This window comes from Lutjanus erythropterus, chromosome 10 (assembly GCF_056507025.1).
Source record: "Lutjanus erythropterus isolate fLutEry1 chromosome 10, fLutEry1.hap2, whole genome shotgun sequence".
Lineage (NCBI taxonomy): Eukaryota > Metazoa > Chordata > Actinopteri > Lutjaniformes > Lutjanidae > Lutjanus > Lutjanus erythropterus.
In genome coordinates this window covers 7,528,715-7,543,335 of record NC_139326.1, presented here as the reverse complement: position 1 = coordinate 7,543,335, position 14,621 = coordinate 7,528,715, and the positions used below count along the sequence as shown (strand labels likewise).

The 14,621-nt window shown below is 37.3% G+C and overlaps 1 protein-coding gene across 1 annotated transcript; it reads left to right on the top strand.

Annotated features, from left to right (window-relative positions):
• The first annotated feature begins 1,463 nt into the window (after positions 1 to 1,463).
• On the top strand, positions 1,464 to 14,138 carry LOC146319964 (uncharacterized). Its single transcript, XM_084729449.1, has 7 exons — positions 1,464 to 2,128; positions 4,328 to 4,460; positions 5,084 to 5,218; positions 6,925 to 7,865; positions 9,532 to 9,661; positions 13,428 to 13,547; positions 13,700 to 14,138. Exons 1-7 carry the CDS (start codon positions 1,651 to 1,653, stop codon positions 13,884 to 13,886), a joined length of 2,124 nt encoding a protein of 707 aa, XP_084585575.1. The 5' UTR covers positions 1,464 to 1,650; the 3' UTR covers positions 13,887 to 14,138.
• Positions 14,139 to 14,621: the final 483 nt, after the last annotated feature.

Sequence of the window (14,621 nt, the reverse complement as noted above, 5' to 3'; positions counted from 1 at the left end):
GCCTCATGTGTGTAAGGACTTACTAGAGTCAAGATATAACAGAGGAAAAGGGAGCAGCTATATTATAAGTTAGATCAGCCATCCCAAACTTAAGAATGCCACGGCCTAATTTGAAATCTGAAAATGTTCTGCGGCTCATCCAAACCTTTAATCGCAGCTGTGATCAACACATGAGACTCGAACCAATGACAAGTGATAAGATACATTACGGTGTTAATGTGGTCAGTTGTAATTAAATGAACAAAACAGCAATTGAAGAAAGTAATCTAGGGACGAGAAAGGACGTATCCTGATGAATGCTTGGCTATAACTGTGTATCACATTTATAACCACCATGACTGGGCTGCACTAACACAGATCAAGATTAGCTCCAGTCAGAGTCTAGCAAAACTAGGTATAAAATGAGTAAATCTGGATTTTATATTATGCAGAGCTCTTTAGCACAATTAAAAAGCAATCTTTAAATCATTTCCTAAGTAAATCAAAGTCGAGTGACTTAAATTTAACACTCCAACCAATATATTGAGTGCTGTCAGGAACTAGTAAGTATAAAAGAAGAGGTAAATTTATTCACTTTTGCTGCTCTGTAATCCTCAACAAACCATTGCATTATTTGCTGGTTAGCTAAAAAATAGAAAACAAACAAACAAACAAACAGTTATAATGTTTGCTAGCTGGCTAAAAAGTTAATAAAATGTTAGATTGTTTGCAGGCTAGCCAAAAAGTTAACAAAACCTTACTTTTTTTAGTCTACTGATGATGGCTTGGCACAGTAGCTCTAATTTCTCCTTTGAGCAAAACTTGTTGGCTGAATTATTAACTGGAATGAAATAAAGGAGAGACAAATCATTAAATTCGACTGAATGGAGTCTGTCCCTAAACTTTGTTTGTGGAACTTTATTATTTTTCTTATTCTAGTTTAAAAGTTAAACATCCTCAAGTGACAGTTTAACATTAATACCAGATTTAATTGGAGTTTAATTTTGGTGCAACATAATTAAATTTAATCTAGGTTCATAATTAAAACTCATTTTAAGTTTAAAGAGGAATTTAAACTTAATCTTCCTTAATTTAAAGCCAGTAAAGTTTGGTGCAACAATCTTAAAGTGTTGCATCATGGTTTAATCAGGTTTGAAGGTGCAACCCAGCATTTTGAATCCAAACAATATCTTCGGTTAGAATTTCTGCATTTTATTTTGCCACACCTTTGCCACGCGTGTTTATCCCATTATTCAGCACCTGCTTGAAACTCCTACAGGTTTACACAGCTGCAGCTTTTGTCCCAAATCTTGGTGGCGACACGGGCCGTTTGCTATAGGTTGATCAAATGCACAAGATTTGCACAGACTTGCGTCACTCTCAGGACTGTGGACACCGATGAAGCACATGTCTGAGTCAGACCACACACACCCCCACAGACGAACCCACAAACTGACGAGTGTCATATTTCTGACGAGCCTCCAAATAGGCAGACCAATGAGAAAACCTTTTACGCCGGTGGCACGCACGCCTTCCTCAAGCAGGGACAGACGCATTTAAGCCATCTGGTCGTGAGATACACTGATGCTGCAATTAATGTGGAATAATTCGTTCATTTAGACCTTCATTTAACTTTTATTTCGACTGATTATACGCCCATTTTGCACTGAGATGCAAAGCAGATTCCTTCTACAGGTTCTTTTCGCCTTATCTTTGCTAATTTTATCAAAGGCACGAAATGTAATCGGATCAGGTCCCTCCTGTCTCAGCTCGAGTCCTGCTGAAGACGGACTGACGCGCGTCACGTTTCTGCGAGAGGACGCAGCCGGCGTACGCTCCTTGTACCTGTCCATGTGGTCACAGGACGTGCGCCTGGTGACATGCGAAGTAAATACCGATCCACTGGTCACAGAAAGGTACAGGGCTCTTTGCGACAGAAGCGGCACACAGGATCAAGAAATCACCAAGAGGTTTAACATCAGTGTGCTGTTGGCTCCGGAGGCTCCCTGCGCGCTCGTCTCCTCCAGCGCGCCAGGACGCACAACCAGCGATGGGACAGAGGAGAAAGTTCGGAGGAAACGCTCCTGGATATTTCCAGGGACTTTGTGGTGCGGCACTGGAAGCAGAGCGCACGGATACGATGAGTTAGGTGAGAATGGAAAACTATGTTTTAATTCAGTGTTAGAGGTTGTACAGTGATCCTTCACTTAAGTAAAATTAGCACTTCACCGTGTAGGAATGCATTAAGTCATGCAATCAAAATGTTACTTAACAAAAAGTCCAAAAACACTGTATCAAAAATATACTTTAAGCACCATAAAACTGATGCATTGATGTGTGAATGACTATTGTTGCAGCTCATAAAAGGAGGGGCTCACTTTAATTACTTATACTCAGGGAACTTCTATATCAGTTTGTGAATTTTCCTCTGAGGAGCAATAAAGTCTTATTTTCACCTGTAATACCTGTAATAATAGATCATATTGTATTTGTTGCAGGGCCGATATCAGAGAGTAAACATTCTGATATTAATATATTGTCCGATATTACAATGATCCCTCAGATGTGGTTATCAAACACTTGTGACAAAGATTTAATGGAAGCAGGATAATTAACAATTTACCAATATTGTACAAAATGAGATCAGAGCACTGAAACGGTGAACTTTCACTGGTATTTTTTAATAATTACATATGTAACACCCATTCTGAATTTGGATAAATCATGTCCTACCAAAAAAATGAAAAAAGAATTCACAATTTCCAACAATTTAAAAATGTGTTAAAAGCCTTAAAAATCTAAAACTAACGATACCTACTGATAACATAGGTGTAAAAATTTACTTTTATAAACATTTGTTTTAAAATCTATTTTTATGAAAATGTTGGCGGTTTAAAGTTGCAGCCAAGATTTCTGTCAACTTTTCTGTCAGACTTAAAAAAAAAATAAATTATTTAATCAGGCATAAAAAGGGTTAACTATACCCTGGGGACACCTGTCTCACTTCCTGGTTTCAGAGAAAGGCGGGAATACTGTTCAAATACTACATCTGAAGGAGCTGACATCTATATTTAATTAAAAAAAATCACTAGGATGCTACTAGGTTTTCCAGCATAATTGAAGAGTACAAATCAAAACCCCCTTAAGTTCTCAAGAATGAGTGACATATTGTGCTATAAATCTGAATCTGCAAAGTTACCAGGAACTAAAGTTATCAAATAAATGTAGCTGAGTAAAAAGTACAATATTTATCTGGAATTAGAGTGGAGTAGCATTATGAAGTGACAGAAAAAGTATTATAAATATTCAAGTAAATACTGCACCTCAGTACAGTATTTGAATAAATGTACTTACTTTCCACTGCTGATTTCATTAACCTATATTTTGTGCTTTTCCCCCCCATGTGTTGGTCTGTTTCCAGTAAAGGAGGACATGAGTAGTCAGAGAAGAAGGAGGAGAAATGATTAATGGGTGGAGACCTCCATATGATGTATACATTATGTGAACAGCCAGAGGAAGTCTGAGCCTCTGAAAGAATGTAAAATACAGACCTGAAGGGATTTTTAGGGGCCCGTTTCAACTGAAGACTACTTCCTTAAAATCCACTCGTAACCTCAGAAGCACCTATCAGACATACTGCATCTTAATACCAAAGGACATATAAAATAAAGTATTTATTATACATGCATTAATAATAACAATAAACTTCACTGTGGCGAGGTCAGTACTGAAGTCAGCATATGCATATTGGACATTGAGTGATCTGATGTTATAGATAAAAATTATATAAAGACAACTTTTCAGAATAAGTTGTATTAAAATTAATTAAACTTAAGTGAATTAATATCAACAATTTTTGGTAATTTTGATGGAAAAAGCATGATTCAAATACAAAACCACTTGCTTGGAACCAAAAATTCATTTCAAAGAAAAATGAACAAGTCAGTTCCTGCACACTTTTATCATCTCTGCATTGAGTTAGTAAAAAAAAAAAAGTGACAGTGTTTCGGTCAGAAATACCTTTTTTGAGCCAAGTTCGATGTAGAAAACATGCTGCAAAGTGTCTTAGGAATTTTAGGAACTAATTTCATTTATGTGGAGCTGATGGGTACAGTTATTGTAGAAATTTGAAGAAAAATGAAGTACATCATAAAAAAAATCATTTATATGGCTGTCATATTTAAAAGATGTGTCTTGAGTGCATTCATTAAATCTTGATTTTACAACCCATACATTTTTAATTCTCAAATTATCTTTGGAGACTTTTGATTTTAAATCAGTTAAGTAGTCTCTGGTTCCATGCAAACCGTCTTTTGATATGTGACTCTAATCTCATCCTCCTGCACAGGGATGTTTGAGAGTGCAGATCGATGCTGCCGTGAGCACGACCACTGCCCGCATATCATCTCATCCTTCACTGCAAATTATGGAGTCTTCAACTCCAAATTCTTCACCGTCTCACACTGTGACTGTGACCAAAGGTGAGCCCCAGAACACACACTCCGGGTATCTAACACTGAGTCAGGAGTCTCTCCTGCAAGTAATTCACACCTCCCCCGACCTGTTCCTGTAATAGTTTTGTTAGCATGGACGGTCAAGTAAGGATAGATCTGCTCCAGGCCTGAATTCTGAAGCGCTCTCACAGTTTAAACCTTATACTTCTTGCTAATGAAAGTGTGCTCCTCTCTGGAATGCTGTTTTGTCACTAAGCCAAAAAGGGTAAACCGATTTAAGTAGAAGAACCTGAGGCCGTATGATACAACTATTCATTCGGGAGTAATAAATACATTGCACATCAGCCCTGCGGATACACTTCAGATGTCAAGAGCGAACATGTTGTTCGCTGTTTTTATGTTTGCAGGGCATTCAATCACCACTACATTATCTAGTGGTGACAGGTGCATGTGTAATATGTTCGTATTCTGAGTCGTGGTGTTCATGCACATGTAACTGACAGAATTCCCCTCCCAGCTAGAAGGTTATCTGTCCTCACAAACTGTTTGGACTATCCAAAAGGTGCAGGCAAAGTGAGGCAGCAGTCAAGGGCACTTACCCACCGTGTGTGTGTTTTGACATGGGTTGTTCTTCCCCTGCCTCTCACCAGGTTTCGACAGTGCCTTCTTGCAGTCAATGATACCATTTCCAGTATGGTGGGCTACAGCTTCTTCAGCATCCTGCAGGTTCCCTGCTTTGAGCTCAAACAGAAGAGGCGATGCACTGACATGTACTGGTTTGGAATGTAAGAGAAACACAGACACTGTCGCTTGAAGTTTTATTTGCATGTTGTCAGACACAACCGGAAAGGCGAACCATAAAATAAAATGTTGGTTCAGTTCAGGGGAAAAGTGCAGGTGTGGGTATACGGGATGCTGCAGCAGCTGCTTGTGATAACATGCCTGACACTTTGCCAAACCTCACAATATTATGAGAGGCACGGTGCCACACCTCTGCTCTGTTTCCACAACTTTATCAGATTATCAGACTACTTACAAATGATCTCTCAGACAGGAAACAATTAATGGTTAACCTTTTTTCTAACACTCATAGTTTTGCATTGATAACCACACTATGTTGTATAATAACTATGACTAATGATTTGTTTATAAATGAAAGATTCTTGAATTTCCACTGTGTTACTGTAATTATCTTTTAAGGAAAGTACCAATTACATGTGCTTGAAATTACAGACCATGCCGCCCCCTCTCCATCCTTCAGTAGCAGAGAGTTGAATATGTTAGTCTGGTCTGACTGACTCTTTGATCCTTTATCTGACAGAGATTTGTGAAAGTTAGAATCTATGGCCCCGACTATGGCCCTGAAATATCAGTAGTATGACTTTGATAAACTGATTGACAAATCCATGGTGCTGTCCATGGTGCTGAAGTAGCAGACAGATTTGCAACTGTGCCTTTTCCCCTCAGTCCTGCCCCTTTCATCAGTTTTGTCTTAAATCAAAAATATTTTCTACACTATATACTATAAATACTGAGTTCTATGCTATATTATACCTTACAGTATACACTCTACAGATGCATGTCTATAATGCATCATAAGAACATTAATAAGCCATTATAATGCACTTATAATACTTTAAAAAAGCTCTTAATAAAAACTTAACAAATGTTTAGAATAATGTTTTTGAAAAAGGTTCTCTGTAACACTTTCTATAACGGTCATGTCGATGATGGATTATAAGCACATTCATAAGATATTATAATGCATTTATAAGGCTTTATAAAACTGTAAAACTTAATAAATGTTTAGAATAATGTTTTGAAAAAGGTTCTCTGTAACACTTTCTATGAAAGTCTGTCTAAAATGCATTAAAAGGGCTTTATAAAACTCTTCACAAAAGTTGCAATCAGGCATTGAAACATAATAAGGTTTATAAAGTATTACACACGGTGGACATAATGTATTGTATGTTAAGCATTCATAATGCTTTATAGCTCCATGCCAAAGTGACAACAGTGGTTGAAAGAAGAAGCATTATAACTGCCATAACTTTAGGCAGTTCTAAAGTCACACAGAGAGCTGTTCTAATGTATCATAACAGATTAAGAATTCTAAGGTTCTGTAATGGAAAAATGTCTTATAAATATAAGTGATATGTTATAAGCATGACTTTGTGAGCTACAGATATAGTGACAGTGCTGTGTAGGGTTATCAGGATATATATATATATTTATAATGTTAATAATAACAATGAGACGTTATTATGGCATAATGCATTATGAATGTTGAACCTATAATACATTATGTCCACAAGTTATCATACATAATTATAAACATTAATAAAAAAATGTTTTATAATGCTTCATAAATGCATTATAATGTTTTATGAATGTGTTTGTAATAAATTATAGATGTGGTTTTCATAAGGAAGTGCTACCAGCTTCATGTTTTCCATGGCTTGGTTTTAACATGTTTGTTCACTCTCTATAGGTGCAAAAAATCCAACAACGCTCCATATGCTGTCTTCAAAAGCCCCCTCCCTTACAACACCACCGATCTTACTGACAGCAACAAGTCAACAAGCGGTGACGAGCAGAATGTAACTGAAAGCCCCGTGATCAAACCGCTCACAGAGTCACCCAGAAATGAACATGGATGTGGCTCCAACGACTCATCCATAGGAGACATTTTCCACCACCAAAGGACTAAGGAGAAAGGATGTAAAAGACACCGGAAACTGTACACAGAAGCACCGTCCCAAATTCTCTCAACATCAAAGCCACACAACACTACTTCTTCAACAGAAACCAGCCTTTTACACACTTCTACAAGCAGTACATTGATGTCAAATAATAGAAGAGCTGGAAGAAAGAAGAGCAGCAGAAAGGGACAGTCGGCTTCCCCCACGCAAGTTCCACCACAGGTGACCACCATCTCTTTGCTGCAAACAACATCTACAACTCAAGGTGCCCCATCCACAACACAGAAACCAGCGCTTCAGCTACCAACAGCCATCACAGCAGTGACCAAATCCACCAAAAGTCACAAAAAACATCCAAAACAAAGTCCCTGTTGTGGATTCAGTCTGCCTCCTAGGGGTGACACGTTTCAGCCTCATTGTGAAAGTTGTCAGGAACAAAACATGACCACTGTTGAACCCTCAACATTGCCGATCAAAGAGACAACTCCTCCGACGTTGCAGCTTGAAACGACAATGCAAACACCCAAACAAGACACTTGGAAAACTCTCTGGGGCACACCTACTTCTGCGACTCCGGTCACAACAAAACCAAAGACAACAGCCTCCATTCATGCGGATGGCAAAATACCAAAACAGATGGATTCCCAGGAGCCCACGGGCAGAACCAAGGCCCCAAACGCACACGCAGGGAGAGGCCTGAAACTAAATATCGCGTTACATAACTTGACAGGTGAGTGTAAGCAGCTGCTGACCCTGTCACCTCAGCTGGGGCCTTTAGCAGCATAACAGTATGCACTGCAGTATAACTTATCTAAACTGACATTTCAGACACTCAGTACCAGTAAAACCAGTAAGAGTCACCTGCCACTCTGGCTGATACCATTTCAGCCGGTGATGTTTAAGTCTGTCAAGATTAAGTTTATCTTTTTAATACCTCATTTAATTACAAATCAAAATGCCTGTGTTAGTGAATTAGTCTAGTTTTAAATTTAAGTTTTGTTTACATATTCAGTGACTGAAAAATGAGCAGGAAGAACATTTTTACATTATTTGCTCTTTCCTTAATAATAATAATAATAATAATAATGATAATAATAATAATAATAATAATAATAATAATAATAATAATAATATAACATAAATACAGATGGCCTTTTTACTTTTCACAGATCACATAAAAATTCAACCATATAAACTTAAATACAGTTACATAAAAAAATCAGCTATACTCAAATACAGTTGATAACAGTCATCTTAACATAAATGCTTCATATTACTCAGTAAGTTTATAATGTCCATTTTTTTCTTTATAAATGGTCTTAAATTGAGTAATATTTGATAATAATATTAAACAATTGTCCAGAGAATTCTACAGTTTCGCTCTTGAATTTCAGGGAAGAGTCAATTTTTGGCTTTTTAAATGATTAATAACATTTTTAAATCAACTAAATTTCAACACATCTGATTTGAGAAACAAGCAAGTTTTAAATGAATGATAGATAAATAGAGTAAAATATAACTATTTAAAACTATTTATTTATTATTAATAGCCATCCAAAGTGAGCAGTGCTGCCACTACAGGTCAGACAGAATAATTTTCACCAGTAATGGTCGATTACTTAAAAATTCTTAATATGGAGTTCATGCAAAGGCTTTGAATTTGATGCTTGATTTTCAATAGAGATGCGCCGATTAGTCATTTGCTCTTCTTTGTCATTTATGAAAGAGTCTTCAGGTTTTGGACTGTTGGTTGGATAAAAGAAGCGTTTTGAAGACGTCGCTTTGGTCTCTGGAAAACTGTGATACGCATTTTTCACAATTTTTTTTTACATTTTATAGACTAAAGGATTAATTGATTAATTGTGAAAATAATCAGCAGATTAATCAGTAATGAAAATAATCATCAGCTGCAGCCCCAGTGTACAACATAATCTGGCAAATTCATCTACACAATCACTCTTAATCTTTTAATCTCATTAATCTTTTGATATTTGAAATGAAACGATCCCGTCGTTGTCACTCATAGGAATATAAGTCTGTTGATTTCTGCTCTACAAAATTAGTGAGCATAAAATAATCATAACTCACAATCAAAGTTAATATTAGCAGCTGGTAATTATAAACAAACTGATAATATACATTGATTGCTGTGGGTACAAAGGAATTTGCAATTGCATTTATGCTGACAATTTGATGTGTGATTATAAAGGCTACGAGAGTCTGGAAATTTCTGGCTTAGATACATTTAAAGTGCTTGAAAGGAGTTTGAATTTTACTCTTGAAAACCTCGACAGACCCTGAAGCTATAGAGCATATACATCATCTAGTTAACTAAAGAAATGTGGGCAAATTTCAATCATTTGTGAGATAACCTGCGTTTATTTTGTCTCCTGCAGACAATCAGCGTTTGTGTGAAAGCCTCAAACATCTGGACAGATGTGCATACAAAATCCCTCCTTTGGAGAACAAGTATGATCTGCAGAACATGGAGTCGAAGATTGCCTACCACTGTGATTGCACCAGCCGGTAACATAACTGCATTTTCCCCTTATTTGTATATTAGCTTATACAACTATGCAAGTCTCAGAGATGAAAAGTTTTTCTGAATTTATAATCGTTCAAATATGTGACTGTTTTTCAAAGGCTGATAGTAACATAACTGCATAACTGCAGGTGACAGCCACCTCCCTGCATTTGCGTGCATTTATGTGAGTCTTACTCAGCCAAATTGTTCTTAAAGGGACAGTTCAACCCCACATCAAAAATACAAACTGTTCCCCTTACCTGTCCATCTACCTTGTTTTGGTGTGAGTTGCAGAGTTTTGGAGATGAAAGGAGTTATTTTATTTCTAGAAATATAGTAGTAGATTTTTTGGTGCTTTGAGCACCACTACCTAAGTGCCATCTACTACCATTAGATTGGAGAGAAGGCAGACATCTCAATGGCCGATATATCAAAAACTCTGCAATACACCAAGAACAATTTGGATGGATAAATAGCAATGCACATAAGAGGAAAAATATGTATTTTTAATAGGGGGTGAACTGTCAAAACATTAAAAGAAAATTCCAACTTCACAACTTTTGGCCACAATGCCAGTCGCTCAGCATAACTTATTCTCAGCCGTGGAAACAGCTCCACAGCCTAGTGCACTGATGGCAAAGAAATACAGGCCTCACATAGCTTTTAAAGCAGGCCAAACTAAAAGCTATTACCCCAATAATCCATTATGACTGTGCTTTGCATTCCTGAGCTTCTTCAAGGTTCAGTCTGCAGGTCGCAGTGAGATGAAGTAACCACGGCAACAAAATGAGAAGTTGTGTGGAAGGTCTAAATGAAGCACAGGAGGTTTTTTTTTTCTCTTAGTTGAAAGAACATTGTTCAGGCTCTTATTATGGTGGTGCCGTTGGAATTAGTTATAAAGCCGTTTCCAGCAGAGCCCACAGTCTCTACAGCGACACGGGGAGTACAGTGTAATAATAACCTGTAGGTACCGTTGACAAAACTATGACAATATAATAAAATAACTGAATTTTCTTTTAATAACTTACATTTCGTTGTCTATTTGCACCTGTTAAATACCAACACCTCTTTTTTTCACAACAGTCATTATGACTCATGGTAGGAAACGCAGGTGTTACTAATAACATAAGTTTTTTCATTCATGGCTTTATTCCCACTGAGCCATGGCAGTTAACCAGTATGCTTAGTTGTCTTTCTCACAGGAAATATTCTGACATGTCACAGCAGGTTGCTGACATCAGTGGCATGGCCCACAGGAGCCGATAAAGGAGAGGTTTCACATTTTTCAAGTCTTAAAACCCTCGGCAGGTGCCCACTCAAACAGGTTTTGATTGCATTAATCGTTAAATACCAGCCAATAACAAAGCCTTTCCCAGAGCGCTTTCAGTTTAAGAGATGGGTGAGAAAAATGTGCAAAAATGCATGCCATGTTAGATGGCATCTTTTTTAGAGTAAAAATTCCTCTTTATGTTTCTCTGTTGTGCAGCAGTGGAGGAATAGTAACAAAAAGAGAGAATTTTGCACTGAAAATATTGTAACTTTGGAAAATATTCATTTGATTTGTCTCAATCAGATGGCTGAAGCCCACATTAGCTTAATACATTTTATGTGGATTTACTGATGCTGCATTCACATGGATTCATAGTATGTGCAGTGTAAAAACAGTGTGTGAAGTATAACAGAAGTATAGAACAGCATGAGAGTCTGTGCAAAAAAAAAGACAAACAAGGTGCCCAAGTGTCCAGGTGTTAAAATATTTTAACTTTTTGCTGTCCACTGTGATGGAACTTTAATCTGGGTGGTAGGTAGCTCCCTAACACAAGGAGAAAACTACTATTACTACTTTACAACCATTTACTAGAAGTAAAAAAAAAATAATATAAAGAAAATAATGTAATTTAAAGCTAGTGTAAGCAGTTTATTTTTGGCGTCCGTGAGAAAAAGTTCCATAATAACCTTTAAGAGTAATTTATTTCAAGTTGCCTGAGAGAAAACTAGACTCCTGCTCCTCCTCTTGGCTTTGTTTTCAGGCTTTAGAAAATCTAACGCGTGATGGGAGACTGGCCAATCACGGTTCTCATTCCCAAAACGTCAGTATCTGATGATCTGAGAATGAGGCTCAGCAATTAACAGTCTTTCTCAGAAGTGCTTCCCGCATTTTTTAATACAATACACGATAAGGATCTCGTTGTGGCCAGTTTGAACAGGAGGAATGATTACAACAAGCAAAACCTGTTTCATTGATCATACTGCCAACAGAACCACTGTGAAAACTGTGAGAACTACCCTTTAAATGGAACTGAGTCATCTTTCATGAAAACAGTTGTCACCGCCAGGCATAAGCCTTCTTTGTGTGTGTGTATGTGTGTGTGCGTGCGTGTGTGTGCGTGTGTGCTTGAGTGAGTGGTTATGTGTGTGTGTGATCAGTGGACCTGCAACTTGTGTGGAGTTAATCTTAAAATACTACTGCACCAATCAGCCTTTTTTCCTGTGTGCACATTAATGACTGTATACTTAAGAACCTCTCAGATCCAGAATTTTTGCAAAACTTTGAAAAACCTTCTTTTTTTAAAATCACTTTCACTTTCTTTTATTATTTTAGGCATTATGTTTTCAGGTCATCCCATTCTTGTGAACGTGAACATTCTTGTGATATTTCAAGGGAATATCTTCAAACATGACACAAATGTTCACTTGCACTCAAAGGGGAACTGATTAAATTTTGGCAGTCAAAGGTCAAAGGTCAAGGTCACCGGGACCTCATGTCTGTCCCGTTCTCTTGAATGCGATATCTCAAGAACACGCTGGGGGGAATTTCCTCAAACTCTGTACAAAAGACCAGTTGGACTCAAAGATGAGCTGTTTAGACAAAAGGTCAAAGGTCACTGTGACCTCACTAAACACATTTTTGGCCGTAACTGAAGAATTCATATCCTAATTATGACAAAATTACACATTTAATAGGACAAAATGATGACGTGATGACAATTTACAATTTTTTTAAAAGGTTTTTTTAAAATGTCAGCTTCACTGTGACATCATAATGTTCAGCTCTCTGTCAGTCCTCTCTCTGTTTCTCACTGGAAATTATTCACTGGAATCAGGCACATATAAGGATTACTTCCCTTTGCCAAAAAATCTGCTTAATATCTTTAATTAAATTCCTTCAAAGTCTCCACTACATACATTATATGAGTCTGGACAGACGTGTATGTAAAGTGACGCAGTACTTCTATTTTTTGACTGCTTTGTTTTATATGACCATTGACTCTTCTTAACTGGCCACAAGGGACCGCAAGTGATCAACAACTACTTCAGTTCGTGTTAACGTTTGCAAGTCTCTGCTGGTTGTGTCTGGCGATTGTGTTGCATTAGGTGCTTCACCATTTGCTGCCTGGTGGGGATTTGCACTCTACTTAGTTACCTCCTCTGGTTACATCTGTTTTCCCATGTATAATTGGCCAACACATCTCCTGTGCATCATTTTTACAATCCCATGTTTAAGAGCTGTTTACATTTGATTATGGGTTGTGGATCTGATACCGTATGCAAATGTATGGTGGAATTACTCATTTCTGCCTACAGCATGTTGTAAAGGAGGAGAAAGGCCTTGCCCCACAGGCAGCTGTCTCTTCCTTTGTCTGTCTCTGAGTCACTCACATATGCATATGCATCACAATATATTGTTTTGTCCTGCTTTGTTTCCCACTTTCTTTCTGTATGTGAGGTTGTAAATGTCCTCTGCTTGTCTTTTTATCAATTTTACAGCTTGGCTGTTCATATTGAAAGCTTCAAGCAGCCCAGTGTTCTCCCCACACTGCTGACGGATTTCGTCTCTGAGTACTGCTTTAAACTGCCAAAGGAGAAGAAATGCCACAGCAGAAAAAGGTTTTAAACTGATATGATTATTCATGTTAATCTCAGACAACTTCTTCATACAGAAGTGCCAGTCTCCCGCCTAATGTGTGAACTCAGTTTGCTTGTATAACAGATTATTAGGTTGGCTTTCTGATATATTTTTTTATATGTTTCTTTTCTAGCTGTTCTGGAGGCTTCACTAAAGCCTCTGACCTACTTCAAGCACTTAACAAGATAGAGGAGAAAGACACTGCTGGGGTGCGAAATGCAGGCAATGGCAGGAAAAGAGGGATTCCTGTTCGTCTTTATAAGCGATGCCTAAGGCTGCAAAGAGAAGCTGATATTATGGCACAACTCACACGATTATAGACTAAGCTGCTATGTGCAGTAACAATGAATTTTACAAGCTTTACATTTCATGCAGCGTTTTCTGTTTCTCTTTGATGGTGTAAAGTGGTAGTGTGTTGAATAGATTTATGGACTCAAACCTTTGAACATTGTAATATATTAGTAAGTATGCCATGGATGTCAATTTAATGTATTTATAAAAAACTGTAATACAAACCTGCAGTCCATCCGATTGTGCATTGAAAATGTAATAAAGTCATCTATTTTTTGGTTTCTGTTTGATTAATTTAAAATCAGGTGTCAAGGGCATTTTCACAAATGTTCACAGGGTGACATTCTACTATCTGCTGACTAATACTATCAAAGACTAAAATTAATTGTCGTGTTTAATCCAGGGTGACACTGGCTATTAAATGTCAGATAATAGTGGAAAAATGTCCTTCACGGTCCAAGATGATGAAAACAGCATTTTCTGTCATTTTTGGATGACTTTAATGATAATTCAATTATCAAAGTAGTTTAATAGTAATTTTTTTTTACCACTTGCTTATTGTTGAGTCCTGATTATATCTAGTCCACGCTGATTTCTGAAACAACCCACAACCTGCCAGTCAGCAGAATCCTACATGACAAAAGTTCAACAATAATCTCTTGGTTTACTTTACAACTATAAGAATAATTATTCATTATTGGAAACAAACATTTGCCGGTTACACTTCTCGTGCAGAAGAGTAATATATTTATCTTATATGGATA